Genomic DNA, 14079 nt, shown 5'->3' on the forward strand with positions numbered 1-14079 from the left:
TGTTTATGCATAGTTACAATGCATGCACAATATATGCAAGTACAGAATTGTATCAGAAAAGGGTAATGGTTAGGGTTATAGCGTGCAAAAAGATTTACACATTAAGTACATTCTAACTATGTATTTGCTGTGTAACTACTGTGTAAATACACAGTAGTTAGAGATGCTTCATGTGAAATGTTATCCTTTCTTTTTTAACATACAGTAATTGTGCCAGGAGATCATTTCAGTAGTTTTGACTTTTCAGCACTGCCCGTATTCTACTACTGCTCTTAATTCTAACTACTTCCTGTATCTTGTATTTGATTCTCCTCTTCTAGGTATCCGTATTCACGTTTTTTGTAATTGCTCTTATTTGACATCGTTCTCATCCACTTATCGTACTTACTACATGCTCTTAATGGATTTTACTCTTATAAGTTTAACTGCTCTTAGTCAGACTCACTCTTAAATGTAATTATTTACTGTGTTCTTTATTTTGACCTTATTTTCTACTGATTTTACTGTACTTTATAACTGCTGATATTTTATAATGATATTTTGTAATGTGATACTTTGTATTGTGATATTTTCTAACAACTGTATAAGTCGCCCTGAATAATGGCATCTGCTAAGAAATAAATAATAATAATGTGCAGTTTTGAAAGAAACACAGTATAAACGTTTTCCAAGTTTAGTACTTCCAACAATGGCTATTCTTACAGCTGGACTGTTCTGTCCCCAGAGCCTCCTCCATGTCTCACATCTCAATTTTCCCGCCCCCTACAATATTTTTGATTGACATTTAGCTATGTAATTCAGGCCAGCCCGAGGAGTGAAATCGGACCAGAGAATTGGGGCTCCCACCCAAATTGGGAGCCAACTCGAGTAATTTAAAAACATGGAAATGGAGGTGTGGGGGTGCAACTCGAGCACATACCCGGGTCATGTGGTTTATGGAAATGTGGTAGAAGTGTCACTGTTTAACTCTTGAAAGGGAATTCCTAGAACAGAAACACAAAATGTGTTCCAAGGAGGAAATGAAACCAGAAAAGTGCAAATTTCTTGCATATCAGACTGGGATACATACACATCCTTATCTGATTATTAAACCGCTGTAGTGCAAAAACTATTAATTCGATAACCCCTTTTTTGGGAATTAACCCAGTTTTTGTTATCGATAGCCCTTTTTTTGGAAAGTATCCCTGTTTTTGCAATCAGACTTTTAGAAATGAGCCCCCTTTTTGGAATCAATATACCTTTATGTTGGCTACTGTAGCTTGCAAGTCCTGATTTTTCATCATGGCAAATTCCCTGCTATCAGTGTCTTCAAAACAACAGAATGGACTTCCTTGAAATGTAAGTGGCCTGACAGCTGAAATAATGAAACCAACACTGTTTTATTTTAAAAAGCTGTTTATTTATTTGCTTTAAGCACATGACAATAGTGGGTTGATATTTGATTATCAGTTGGCCTTCCATACACTCCTGAAGAACCAATTTGTTATATGTACTATAGCAGTTTATTTGTTTTTATCCTGGTAAAATGGACCTTAGTGTTGCTTACTGCAATACAAATTTAGATTTCACTCCCCAAATTATATTGTTGACATGTAAAAATAAATAAAATCCTGTGCAACGTTAAACACTTTTAAATGGTCATTTAAAATGATAGTAGTGCTGGGACGAACACGGGATTGTTCGGATATTCGCTCAATTTAAATATTCGCACGGATATTTGTTCGTTTTCAAAAAGTAATAAAAGCCAGTAAGAAGGAGTAAAGAATATGGGTAACACTTTATAATGCGTGACATAAATTAATATTAAATACAACAGAAAGGTACAGTATCCCATCACATTTAATTCGTGTGGAAATTATTTATTAAAAAAAAAATATTGCCGTGTCAAAAGCAGGTTTGTTATTCCGCATTTTGTTTAACCAGTATCAAATAGCCAGACATGCTGTATTATCCTTAATCCTTTTCCCGAACAAAAAAAAAGTAACAAATGTTATGAAATTAAAAAAGCCATTACGGGAATCCCCACATTTACATCAAGTACATCCAAAAGACAGTGAGTACGGTGATCAGGCTGAGAAGAGACTTGCTCATGGCTGTAACCGTGCCACTATTGCAGAGATTGGTATTGCAGCAATGGAACCTGAAGTTAGAATATCCGGGGAACAGCTGGTTAAGTCTGGAAAAGTCACAATCCACATACCGGATACACTGCTGACGAAGCACATTTCCACCTTTAACAAAACAATAAAGAAAGTAATAGAAAAGCAGAACACATGCAAAAAAAACACATTGAGCACAAATGAGTATGTGCACATAATTAATTTCATTGATTCTTTGTCTGTTTACATCGCATCGCACTCTCAGCTAAGAACTTGTATTACATTATTAAAGGCAGAGTACTGTAAATCCATAAATATTTGCAAGCCTTTCCTTGTGTTTTTGGTGTATGAAAAAAATAAAATAAAATTTTGGCACGAATATCAAATTCCACTAACAATACATACTCTGTGTATTGTAATAGGTCGCCAACATTTCTGGAGCAAAATAGCTTTTATGGGTGTGATTCGCCAAATATTTTGATCTAAAATATTTATGGTTTTACAGTAATTGTTATTAATACTTGTTAAATTATCCGTATAAATCGATTATGCAAACTAGTATTGGTCCCAATTAGTTTGGATAATTGATTCTACTGTATGTGTGTGTGTCTATATTTTATATTTCTATATAAATTTTATATATATATATATATATATATATATATATATATATATATATATATATAAATATATATAAGGTTGTGGTAGATAACAATTACCAGTTATAGAATATTTCAAATGATTTATTACATTGTAAATTCAAATGTAACTGTTTGCATTGATTAAAAATACGACCTCTAAAAAAACCAAAATTGTTATACTGGCCTCAGTTTCAACTAGTTAAGTGTTATCATTAACTGTAGAAGCAGTCATTTAAAAGAAATACCTTTATCACTTAATTTCAAACAAGAATCTTCCATGTTTCCACAAGTCTGCATACAGGATGCCACGGATTCTTGGCAGCTATAACACTGCAGAGCAAATCCTTCAAAAACAATGAAAAAGAAATAGATACATCGGACATGTTATTCATGTCTAACATGTTATTTTTCAATACTGAAGTTTGTGGAAAGAACGTATTTAACAGGTTAGCTAAGCATGTAAAAAAAACAACAACCCAACTTACCAACACTGAAGAAGGAAACACACAAAACTATGCAGATCACCACGTTCTTCATTCTGCTCAGATAGTCTTTACCTGGAATATAATGAAAGAAACAGGTGCAAACCAAATACGCTGCAATTGCATTGAGAATAAGCTCCTTTGTTAAAGCACAAATTACAAACCACTTTCTTTATCCACATTTAACACCCAAATCTATTGTGTGATTATTAATTTAACAATCATGTGTAGGCTGGCTGTCTTTCCGAACCTTCGCATAGCAAGCCATTCACTGTAGTGATGACTCATTATACCCCTTGAGGCAGAATAGGGGGGGTGGAAAGGTGTAGTCCTTGAAGTTCAAGACTACATCCCCCAGAATGCCTCAGGGTTGAAATTAGCCAGGATCAGAATCACCTGGCTCTAGTTTAATTGGAAACCTGCCAGTAATAAAGGAGGCAGGTATATAAAAGCAGGTGTGTCTATGTGAAGGCTAAGGCCTGGGGAGAGACCTGTGTGGGAACCTTAAGAGAATGTACTGTATTGCAATACTTGGAAAGTATATATGGTTTGGTCACTGGTAAACAGTGTAGCTGTCCGGTTATAGTTAAAAACTGATAAAAGTTTAGATTAGTACTCCTGTTGTTTGTTTATTTTGTATTTACTTTGTAAAAATAAAACACACAGGCATCACCCTGTGTTCCTGAACTTTGTTGTCAGACCAATTCCTTTTCCTGCACTAGAAGACGGTGTTTAATGTGTCATACAGTGTGATAAAGTCACGATAAAGACTAGTTATATCACACCCTGGCAACAAACATACCAGTGTAATGGACTGGAGGTCGTTTGATAACCCTCTTCAAATTTAACCATAGCATCTGTAAGCACTGTAAAGCCTATGGTAAAGCATATACATGGTAAACTATGGGGAAAGTGGGAAAACTTCACAATTACTGTGCAGATTTACCATGGTAAACTTTCATAAGGGACCTGACATTTGTGTTAAAGTAATGTTGTTTAAAAGCAGGGGGCAGACTCTGTGTGCAGTGCGCTTAAAAGTATACATGCCAATACAGGGTACCCGTATTTGAGCGACACCTATGGAGAATAATTAACTCGGCACAGTCAGAAAACGAGATTAGTTACACCCTCAATAATGAGTATAATCGTGCAAACAGAAAAGCGCTTGTATTCATCTGTACACGGAATTTATTAATACTTACTACCATACATTTTATAACAGCAACAGAACTGCAAAAAAAAAATAGCAAATACTGATCATTTATTTTAATTGATTAATTAACTATTGTAAAGTCTACCAACACTGAAGGCATTGTATTATTATTATTATTATTTATTTCTTAGCACACGCCCTTATCCAGGGCGACTTACAATCGTAAGCAAGTTGTACACAAAAGAATAATGGCAGCAAAGTGAATACTTTTTTATTATTATTTTATTTAATCAGCTAACACTGTACATGTTTTATTAATGAGGCACTTGTACTGTAGCTGTAGCGTACTTCTTTGTAGTCGGTCTGGTGTGGCAATGCACAATGGATAGGGGGCTGTCACCGCGAAGTACCGTTACTAATGCAGCGCATTTAGTTGAAGAGATGCCAATCTGTTCGTACAGCTAGTAAAAGGATTTAAAAAAAAAAAAAAAAACAGTGATCGGGAATGATGAATTTCTATACAACACATTTATTTAAGCCCGCCACTTTAACATATGCAATAAATGGAAGTATAATAAACTGTAAAGCTTATTATTATTTATTTGTGAAGACTATCGTGAAATATGACAATAATATGTCCACCTTTTCTAACACTAAAAGCGTAAAAAGAAAATAAATTAAAGCATAATAAATTCAGAACCCTGGATACTGTGAGGTGAAGTGTTTCTGGACACTTCTCTACCATGCTGAATCATGTGCGCGTTTGTTACTACTATTATTCTGTCACTGAGCACTGCATTCTGAGAGAACACAGTAAGTACACTATAAATAAACGAGCAGACAGACTGTATAAGGGCGAGTCAGTAAAATAATACACTGTCAGTAAGTCCATTTCTGTGCGACTGATAGTAAATAGAAAAGGCTAGATAAGTGTTATCTTTGTTAGAGAACGGCTTAGTTTATATTATTGTGAGCAGAAGACCGCTTACCGTAGTTTGTGCTAGTAAAAAAAAAAAAAAAAAAAAGCATTGACATTATACCACACTGTATATAGCGCAATGTTTTTTTTTCATATCTAGACTGCCCTATAATTAATATAATATAGGGAAATAAAAATTCTTACCAAACAGTGCCTCTTAACCAGCCTCTCCAGCAGCTCCTCTACTGTGGTCGTCACGAACTTCAGCTGTCTGCCGACTGTGAAAAGCTTTTGAGCGTCGGTTCAAAACTCCTCCCAGCCCGGGGGTAAACAGATTGCAAATTCATAAGACAAGCCTAACTATGTCTAACTGTAGTACAGTATTGTGTAGATAACTCATCCAAATACAGAGAAATCTCCACTGTCACTCATGTAATCCCTTTTTACTATTTAAAACGTTACAAACACATCATATTAGTAAGCAGTAGACCCCCTTTATTTGGTAGGAACGGACTTTTCCAGACCGACTCACACCGCAAAACAGGTGGAAATGGAAGAGACTATGCTTTGTATTTGGTAAGCGCATTGGTTTTTTTTTTTATTATTTATTTCTTAGCAGACACCCTTATCCGGGGCGACTTACAGTCGTAAACAAAAATACATTTTGAAGAATCACAGTACAAGTATTAATACAATTAAGAGCAAGATAAAATACAATGACTTTGGTTCTTGCTAAGTCTTTGTATTTTCTCAAGTACATTGATAGGAGGCTGTGTGGTCCAGTGGTTAAAAAAAGGGCTTGTAACCAGGAGGTCCCGGGTTTAAATCCCACCTCAGCCAGTAACTCATTGTGTGATCCTGAGCAAGTCACTTCATCTCCTGCGCTCAGATCCTTCTTCTGTACCTGTGCGTTATGAATCTTTTGTGTACTGTGTTAGAAAAATTCAGATTAATTGTAGTAATTTAGACTAATCATACTAAGAGTTTTAATTCAATGTGTTTTGATGATTTCTGTGACTTGTATAACCTGAATAATGATATTATATGAAGTTTGATGTTAACACAGTATTAGATTTACAAATGTTGAACTAACACATTGGAATATTGCCAAGGGTCAGCAGCCCTGTTTTCCGAGAAGTGCATGAGTCAGCGACATGAGAAAAGGACACTGTCTCAAAAGATAATATTTTGAGACAGCGATCATTCCTCTTTTCTCCCCAGTCACTTAGTTAGTATTCTCATATTAGGGGAATCAACTTTGTGGGACCTCACAGACACTCTCTCCCTAGCAACTAGAAAAATCAACCAATCAGAGAGGTCGGTAGACAACAGTAACAAGAAAACCCACAAGGTTGGTTTGAGCTGAATAAGGAAGATAAGAATTACCACAAGTCATGAACTCTGTGCAAAAACTGATTATATAAGGTACTGTTTGACTAAGTGTTTTTTGAGCTTTCTTTGCGGTTGCTTGCAGAGTCTGTGTTACTTTGTTGAATGCTCCAGTCTGCAGACTAATAAAATGTGAGTTGCTCCGACTTGTCTCTGTCTCAATCGTTCTCTCGGTACGGGACCGGTGCCTGCTCGGTTGTATGCAGAAAATTCCACCACAGTACAAATTTTTTTGTTGCATGCCATTCGGCGTATGTTATGTTCGCATGCAAAGCTTTAGCAAAACATCCATCTTGCAAATCAATCAATAAATAAATAAATCGCTTGGGCAGAGAATCAGTGTCACATGTGTGTATTTAGTTACAATTCCAGTAAATCCTGGCTGGATTTATAGCAGAGGTGTCCAGTCACGGACCTGGGGGGCTGTTCCACTCCAGGGTTAACAGGTAAAATGATCATTATAAAGAACTACTTCAGTGGCTGCAGCTTCAATTGGTTCAATTAAACAATTTAGAACAGGGTTGGAACGAAGACCAGGAATGGAAGGAACAACTTTGATCTCGCCTGACCTAAAAGAACTGTCTTCCACTTGTGTGTCTAACAGTGTGTAATTGAAGTGGCCTTGCATAGTATTTGCCTATTAAACTGTTTGACAGTAAAGCACAATTACTGTGCATGACAGCATTTTGCTGGTGTTTTGTGGTATTTACTGCTGTGACCAGTAGTTACTATTTTAATAAGGACTGAATGACACCAGTAATGTACACCATCCTTTTCTTCAGTAGCTGTGTTGTTGTACATTTTGAAGGGTTTGGGTGAAGCACGGTTCTGCAACACACACCCAGGTACAGAACTTAAACCACGGGAAATTAGGTATGAAACAAACAATGCACACATTTTATTCCATATTGCCCAAGATTTACAAAAATACAAAAAACAATAAATTACAAAGCAGCCTGCAAATTACACCAGTTTCTGTTCATTTACATTCTCTGAGTGTATTTAAACAACACATGTTATTATTATTATTATTATTATTATTATTATTATTATTATTATTATTATTATTATTATTATTATTCATAACTAAAACCAAAAAGCTTAATAGTCTGTCAAGTTAATTTAGTTTTAAACACCCTAGTAATAGAACTCCACATATTTCCTGTACATCATAGCAAACATAAATGTCAGCTGGAATTAAGGTTACAATTACATGGGATTTTGAGCCATTGCTCGTTATTTACAAACAATGTGTCTGACTCCGCTCATCGCAAAACCTGGAACACCATTCAATATTAGTGGCTTTTAAAAAGTACAACAACTCAGATGAAGATGAATGTTATTTAGTACTTAGCTGCTATTAGTGGTACCATTTCTCCGATTTAATCAAGAGGGTTTAAGTGTCGTTCAAGAAGCACGAAATACTAAAACAAACTACAAAAAATTCAATTTGACTATTTTGACTAGTCTTTCAAATGTATGTAGGATACATTTAAAAAAATAATTTACAGTGGGGGGAAGTCCGTTCAATTCCAGAGGTCGCTGATTTGTCAAAGTCATCACTGCTTAACCGCGGAGTCGAGTCACACTTGACATCTTAAAAAGTACCGTCAAAGGCAGTGTTGATGTACTCGTGAGAGTTACCGGGGCTCGTGTCCTGAGGATTCACACCAGCAGGGCTGCTGTCCAGGTGAGTTTTGTCGAAGCTCTGCTTGCTGTCCTCAGGTGTGGATTCAAAGCCGTGGTTAGTGAAGTGATGAGTGCGGTAGGCAGTGTTTAAGGCCTTGCTCCGTACAGATAGCTTGGTTCCTGCGTCTTGGTATGACGGAATCTGATGGAACATGTCATCTTTGGGGGTGAACATGCCTGCTTTGTTCCATCTGGGAAGGTACAGTCCTTTGGCTGTGTCATAGCCTTGGTCTCTCTCTAGGGTAGAATCTTGCGCTTGCTTTTTACGTCGGGTACAGCAGATGCACTTATTCCTGGAAACAAAAAAAAAACAAATAAAATGCGTTACTGACTGTTATACATACAGTATACGAGTATCATATCAATTCGTACATCATATGTAACTTAATACAGCAGATTGTACAATAAAATGTATACCTTACAGGAGAAGTAGCAGGTGCATTTATCAGTGTGTTTAAAATTGAAAAATAACACGCACACACAGACACACACTCACACAGATGCTTAAAATTTGTTAGAAATGTGTTTTCTTACATTCCTATGTAGGCGGCGGCGACCACGATGAAGATGATACATATAGCGGCGATAATGCACCCTATGGTAATCTTGAGCCACACTAAAATAACAACATCAGAAAACAAAAGTTCACTTCACATAGGGAAATCACTTTGAGAGTATATTGTATTATATTTGAGTGCGTAGTGACTGCTTACATTTGTCATCGTTGGTGCTTACTGGAATAAAATATGTGCCTGCCAAAAAAAAAAAAAAGAAAGACAATTATTTAAAATCCAACTGTCTTATGCAACTTTTAAACAGCTCATACTATATCCAATAGGGTTTCATATAGTTATTGGAAGTAGGACAGATAAATCTTACTGTTAGGGTTGAAACAGTAGGCTGAAGCAAGCTGGCTGGGTTCATTGACACAGGGAGTGACTGTCAGATTGCCACTGGAGAACTGAACCACGTCATTGTCTTTGCTCCACCCGGGTCTGCATGGGGAAAGACAATGCAATATACTGATGGATCCACCTTCAACTCTATAGTTATCCCACAGATTCCCTCCCTCCTTATTAGCATCAGGCAATACTGGTATGCTGGACTGTCATAGACCACATTCAAGATGAGATCCTCCCCGGTTTAAATCAGGGGTGGGCAATCACTGTCCTCGAAGACCATTTCACTCCAGGTTTAACACGTACAATTATAGAATAAAACTACTTCAGGGTCTGGATGGGGTTTAATTGGCTCAATGAACTATTTAGGTTATAAGGGACACATGTTTCCCACAAATAAAATTATGCTAACTTTCTTTTTTCTTTCTTTTTTTTTTTACAACGAGGTGTATGAAACAAGGTTTAAAATTTAGTGACAGGTTGGATCTGGTCATCCAGTTTCCTCTGTCGCTCTCGAATGTATTTTAAGAAGAAACCATTTGAACAACTGCTGAATTCCCTGTGTACCTTAAAGGGTTAAAAAATTTAGAACAGTTAGAACAAAGACCAGGAGTGGAAGTGACAACTTTGGCCAACCCTGGTTTAGATCAATACAAGAAACAAAACAAATCCCGGTGTACTGTTAGAAAGTGGTACATCGTCAGAATGTGGTACGCATACCAGAACTTGACCTGTGTAACGTCTGAAAGTGGTAGGCTGTCAGATTTTGGTACAGGTGCAATCAATTGCGATCTGATGGGTGTTTGCCTGTTTGTCAAACAGAGGTACATTTACCATGAATTGTACAGTATTTTTTTGTTTGTTTTTGTACATGGTTGTGTTTTGCTACTTATACCACTAGGTGTGAGTCTAGTTCCAAAGAAAAAGTTAACTCTTTCAGCACTGCAGAGTGCCACTGAGCTCATAAGGCCATTAGGGAGTTTCTGTGCTTTTCCCCCCACACTGCAGTGCAAAGCAGTTTTAGTACTTACATGCCGTCAGAGATGGGTGTGGGTGCACTTCTCAGTTGCTCCTTTGATGCCAAGCTATCCCCAAGGGACAGACATTGTTGCATAGCTTCACTGTATGTCATGGTACTGTTCCCAAATGGAGGATAGACCACGTATACATCAGTAAAATACACTGTGTGAAGAAACAGAGCCCAAATGATTTATACCACTGTATTCCAAAACATCTTCAGTGTTGTCATCTCCTGTGCTGTTCTGTTCTGATTCTGAATAGACGTTATACATGGTAATGGTTGTAACAGTTAACTGGATCAGAAAGATGCGCAGAGACATCTCTCTGTGTGGACGGTGGGGAAATGAAAAAGTTGTAAAGTAACTGTAAAGCAACATTGTATTATTGTACGTCTTATGATGCCAATCTCAACCAGCTTTACAATATTTATTTGAGAGTTTTATGGTGTTTTGTGGCACTTACTGATGTGCACATAACATTGAACAACAATAAAAGAGCAGCATAAATACATAAATATATGCTTACAGTCGCTTCTGTAGCAAAACACGTCTGATGTCATATTTGTTCCTGGGTACTCTTGTATCCCTGTTATTCCATTTGCGCAAGATTTAGTTGACGTTATCCGAGAAATGAAGATCTTCTGCTCAGCTACCCAACCAGCCCTGAAAGGCAGAACACGTTGCATTAAAAACCAACGATGCGTCCAGCTGAGGGCTAAACAAATGGGGGAAAAACTATAAGAAACTGAATTCAGATTAAGAAGTATCCATATTGTACTAGTCCTCTTCTGTTCTATCTTTTGGTATTTTTGTTGATGCCATTATTGCAATAACTGAACTCCAAATACCTGCAGGTCTCGAACCCGGCACCATGCGCGATTAGAAGCTGATTCTCCGTTGCCATGGTTGCATTGAGGCGTGCACAGGTAGAGTTGGCTTCCGCAAAAGTGAGACTGTATTTAACACTCGGAGAATCTACATGAAATACTCCTCTCACCACTGGAAAACAATGTATGAAAAAATTAAAATACAAAATTAGAAAAGGTGCCAAGAATGTTTTGTTTTTTTTGTTTTTTTTTAAAGTTGGTTCGTCATCCATACGTATAAAACACAATGGTGCTAAATTTAGAAATACGGACTGAAAAACTAACTCAAATGTCTTTTTCAAGGCCTTCAATGGAAATTGACGAGTATGCAATGAGACTTTTAAGAAACAAAAGTTTGAAAGAATGGTTTTAAAAACATGTGCAGCAGTACAGTAAAGCACACAAACTAAATTAACCAGCTTAAAAATCAAATAACCAGCTGCTTCCAGCAGAACACACCAGGCCCTGAACTCAGAGTCTGCCAGACTCTTACCTTTGATTTTGTAGCAGTAGGCACTGGGTGCAATGTAGTATCCACAGGGCTGTTGTTTAATAATGCCTATATGATTGCTGCCACAACTCTTGTTCGCTGTGGTACGGGCAAGAATAATCTGCTGCTCTTCCACCCATCCAAACCTGCCACAGAAAAGTTACGTCATGAAAATGAAGGGTGAGCCAAAGTCAGTTGAACTGAATGTGGTTCAGAAATAGTGTAGTACAAAATCACTCACAATGTAATTTAGAAAGTGAGTAAGTAGATTTAAGAAAATGCACAAACTCCATTTCTTCAAGCACATTCAAAGTTTTTTCAGGTTACAGGACACTAGATACCCCATTGTACTCCCCTGTTCCTGGCACTTAACCAATAGTACAGGGACAGCGTTTTGTGGTTATAGCTCTTTCTTAGTATTGTGTGTGTAATGTTTTTGTGTTGTGTGCTAAAGATGGGACTAGTGTCATGTGCTGAGGTAGCTTTGAAAATTGCTTGTCAGCATAAACTTACTGTTTTCCAACTTGTTATTTAGGATGTTAGCTCGCTATGCCAATCCGCATGCATAGCAATCTGCTACATGTTATTTATTTAATGGTTAATTCATGTTCTCCAACAACTCATGCTTAAGAATTAAGTTTACATGACAGGTGGATATTACAGAGCAATGTATTTAAATTGTAATATAGAAGGGTCCTTCAAAAACATGTTTTTTGTCTCTGATTGATATTTGATTACAGTGTTGAGCAAGTGCATTGGTATGTGGGTTGTGCAGATATTCTGGGTTATTTTCAATTGATTTAACCAAGATAATGTATGGTAATCAAGGTGAAATAGACCCTCCTGTAAGAGGCTGGATTATTTGTATTTAAGATTTTATTAAAACATGATTCAAAGTACTGTGTTTATTTCTGTTTTAATATCCCATTATCTGTGTCCTCTATCATTCTCTATTGTTTCTTCTGTTTAGATTATTATTATTTTCCAGGATTACCAACTATTCCAGCAAAAACAGTTTCAAACCTTTTCAAGCTGTCTCTGAAGGCTGAATTTCTGAAGTGAGAACTCTGACCCACCAGGATGGTGTGCATCTGTAATGTTCTGTTGTGAAAGATTTTTTCCAGTGACTTCACAGATCACAGTTGCAGAGGTGTGGCTGAAATGACTCACACACACACACCCCAGTGGCCATTTCGAAAGCGTGCCACACTTCAGAAGTTCAGCTTTTCGAAAGCTGGAATATTTGGTAAGCAGGTGCAAACATGAATAGCAAAAGAGAATGATACAAAATAAGAAATGAAAAGAAGTTAAATGAAACACTGTGAAAGTGTTAATAGGTACTGAATGTGTTAATTTCTAACCATACTCAGTGCTTACGTTACCTGCAGGTCTGGAAGCTGGTGTTCTGAGCTCTGGTCACCTGCTCTAAGGTTGCTAAAGTTGCATTCTGTGACAGACAGTACTCTCTGGATTGGGTGTAATTATATGTAGTAGAATTAGACTCGAAAACTCCTGAAACAACTGGTGAAAAAAAAGAAAGCTTTCTTAATGGAAATAAAGAACAAGCCAACATGTACAGAATTAAACCACCCTGGAGCAATGTGGATGAAAGGGAGGTGGAGAAGCTCTGTGTTGCTTCACACTTGGTGTTTCGAAAAACCAAGCCATGCCTCCCTGGCTTTAAATTTGCAGCAGTGGCATCTGTGTTTGTTTATGCTGTGATGAAACTATTTTTTTTTTCCAGTTATATTTATTTAGGTCTCTCTTTGTATTTATGATGCTCACACTATTGAGCTGTACTTGTGCTGGCCCTGCTGGCACAAAAGTGATTTGTTGTGCACATGAAATCCAAACCACTGGAACTGGAAATCTTGGAAAATGGTCAAACTAGGCAAATGTGTCTAATTTAATTGATGATTTTAATAGGCCATGCATGGAATTAATTAAAACTAATAAAAGAAAAGAAACATAGACACAAATGGTGACTTTTTAAATGTGGTTTGAAATGCCTATTAAAGCACAAAATGATCTAACATTTTCACAAGAGTGTTTCTATATCACTGATTCTCACATCCAGAGGTTTTCATGCAGGTAGGTATATAAAGGATATAAAATGACAAATCGAGTTGTTCTAATCAATTGGCACACTACTGTATAATAGGATTAAAAAATACAGACATTTTATCCCTTGAAGGTATAAATTCAATCTCATTATATAGTAGAGACTGATAGATAGATAAGATAGATAGATAGATACATAGATAGATAGATAATCTTACCAATGTCATATATTTCAGAGGTAGCTGTGTGCAGAAGGATAGCCAAACAGAATAAAATCTTCATTGTGATACCTATGATATTTGCTATGGAGTGGAGACTTCCAATCGTGTTTACTCTTCTGCAGTTAGTCAGAATCCAGTGAATTTATATCCT

General features: G+C 36.8%; 2 protein-coding genes across 3 annotated transcripts; both read right to left on the reverse strand.

The window, feature by feature from the left end:
- Nucleotides 1-1377: 1377 nt before the first annotated feature.
- LOC117434611 (CD59 glycoprotein-like) lies at nucleotides 1378-5592 on the reverse strand. Of its 2 annotated transcripts, XM_059003241.1 has the most exons (6): nucleotides 5499-5592; nucleotides 4724-4836; nucleotides 4425-4452; nucleotides 3226-3297; nucleotides 2986-3084; nucleotides 1378-2231 (listed from the first exon to the last, which is right to left on the reverse strand). In XM_059003241.1, exons 3-6 carry the CDS (start codon nucleotides 4432-4434, stop codon nucleotides 2029-2031), a joined length of 384 nt encoding a protein of 127 aa, XP_058859224.1. In that variant the 5' UTR covers nucleotides 4435-4452; nucleotides 4724-4836; nucleotides 5499-5592; the 3' UTR covers nucleotides 1378-2028. The 2 variants fall into 2 exon arrangements, with proteins under 2 accessions (XP_058859224.1, XP_033913088.3); XM_034057197.3 differs by lacking the exon at nucleotides 4724-4836 and having other exon boundaries at nucleotides 5499-5564.
- Nucleotides 5593-7557: 1965 nt separating this feature from the next.
- Nucleotides 7558-14079, reverse strand: LOC117434673 (aggrecan core protein-like). Its single transcript, XM_034057276.3, has 10 exons — nucleotides 13926-14079; nucleotides 13029-13167; nucleotides 11650-11792; nucleotides 11139-11289; nucleotides 10817-10953; nucleotides 10303-10453; nucleotides 9252-9367; nucleotides 9086-9124; nucleotides 8907-8988; nucleotides 7558-8665 (listed from the first exon to the last, which is right to left on the reverse strand). Exons 1-10 carry the CDS (start codon nucleotides 13987-13989, stop codon nucleotides 8281-8283), a joined length of 1407 nt encoding a protein of 468 aa, XP_033913167.3. The 5' UTR covers nucleotides 13990-14079; the 3' UTR covers nucleotides 7558-8280.

Source organism: Acipenser ruthenus, chromosome 28 (assembly GCF_902713425.1).
Source record: "Acipenser ruthenus chromosome 28, fAciRut3.2 maternal haplotype, whole genome shotgun sequence".
Taxonomy (NCBI): Eukaryota; Metazoa; Chordata; class Actinopteri; order Acipenseriformes; family Acipenseridae; genus Acipenser; species Acipenser ruthenus.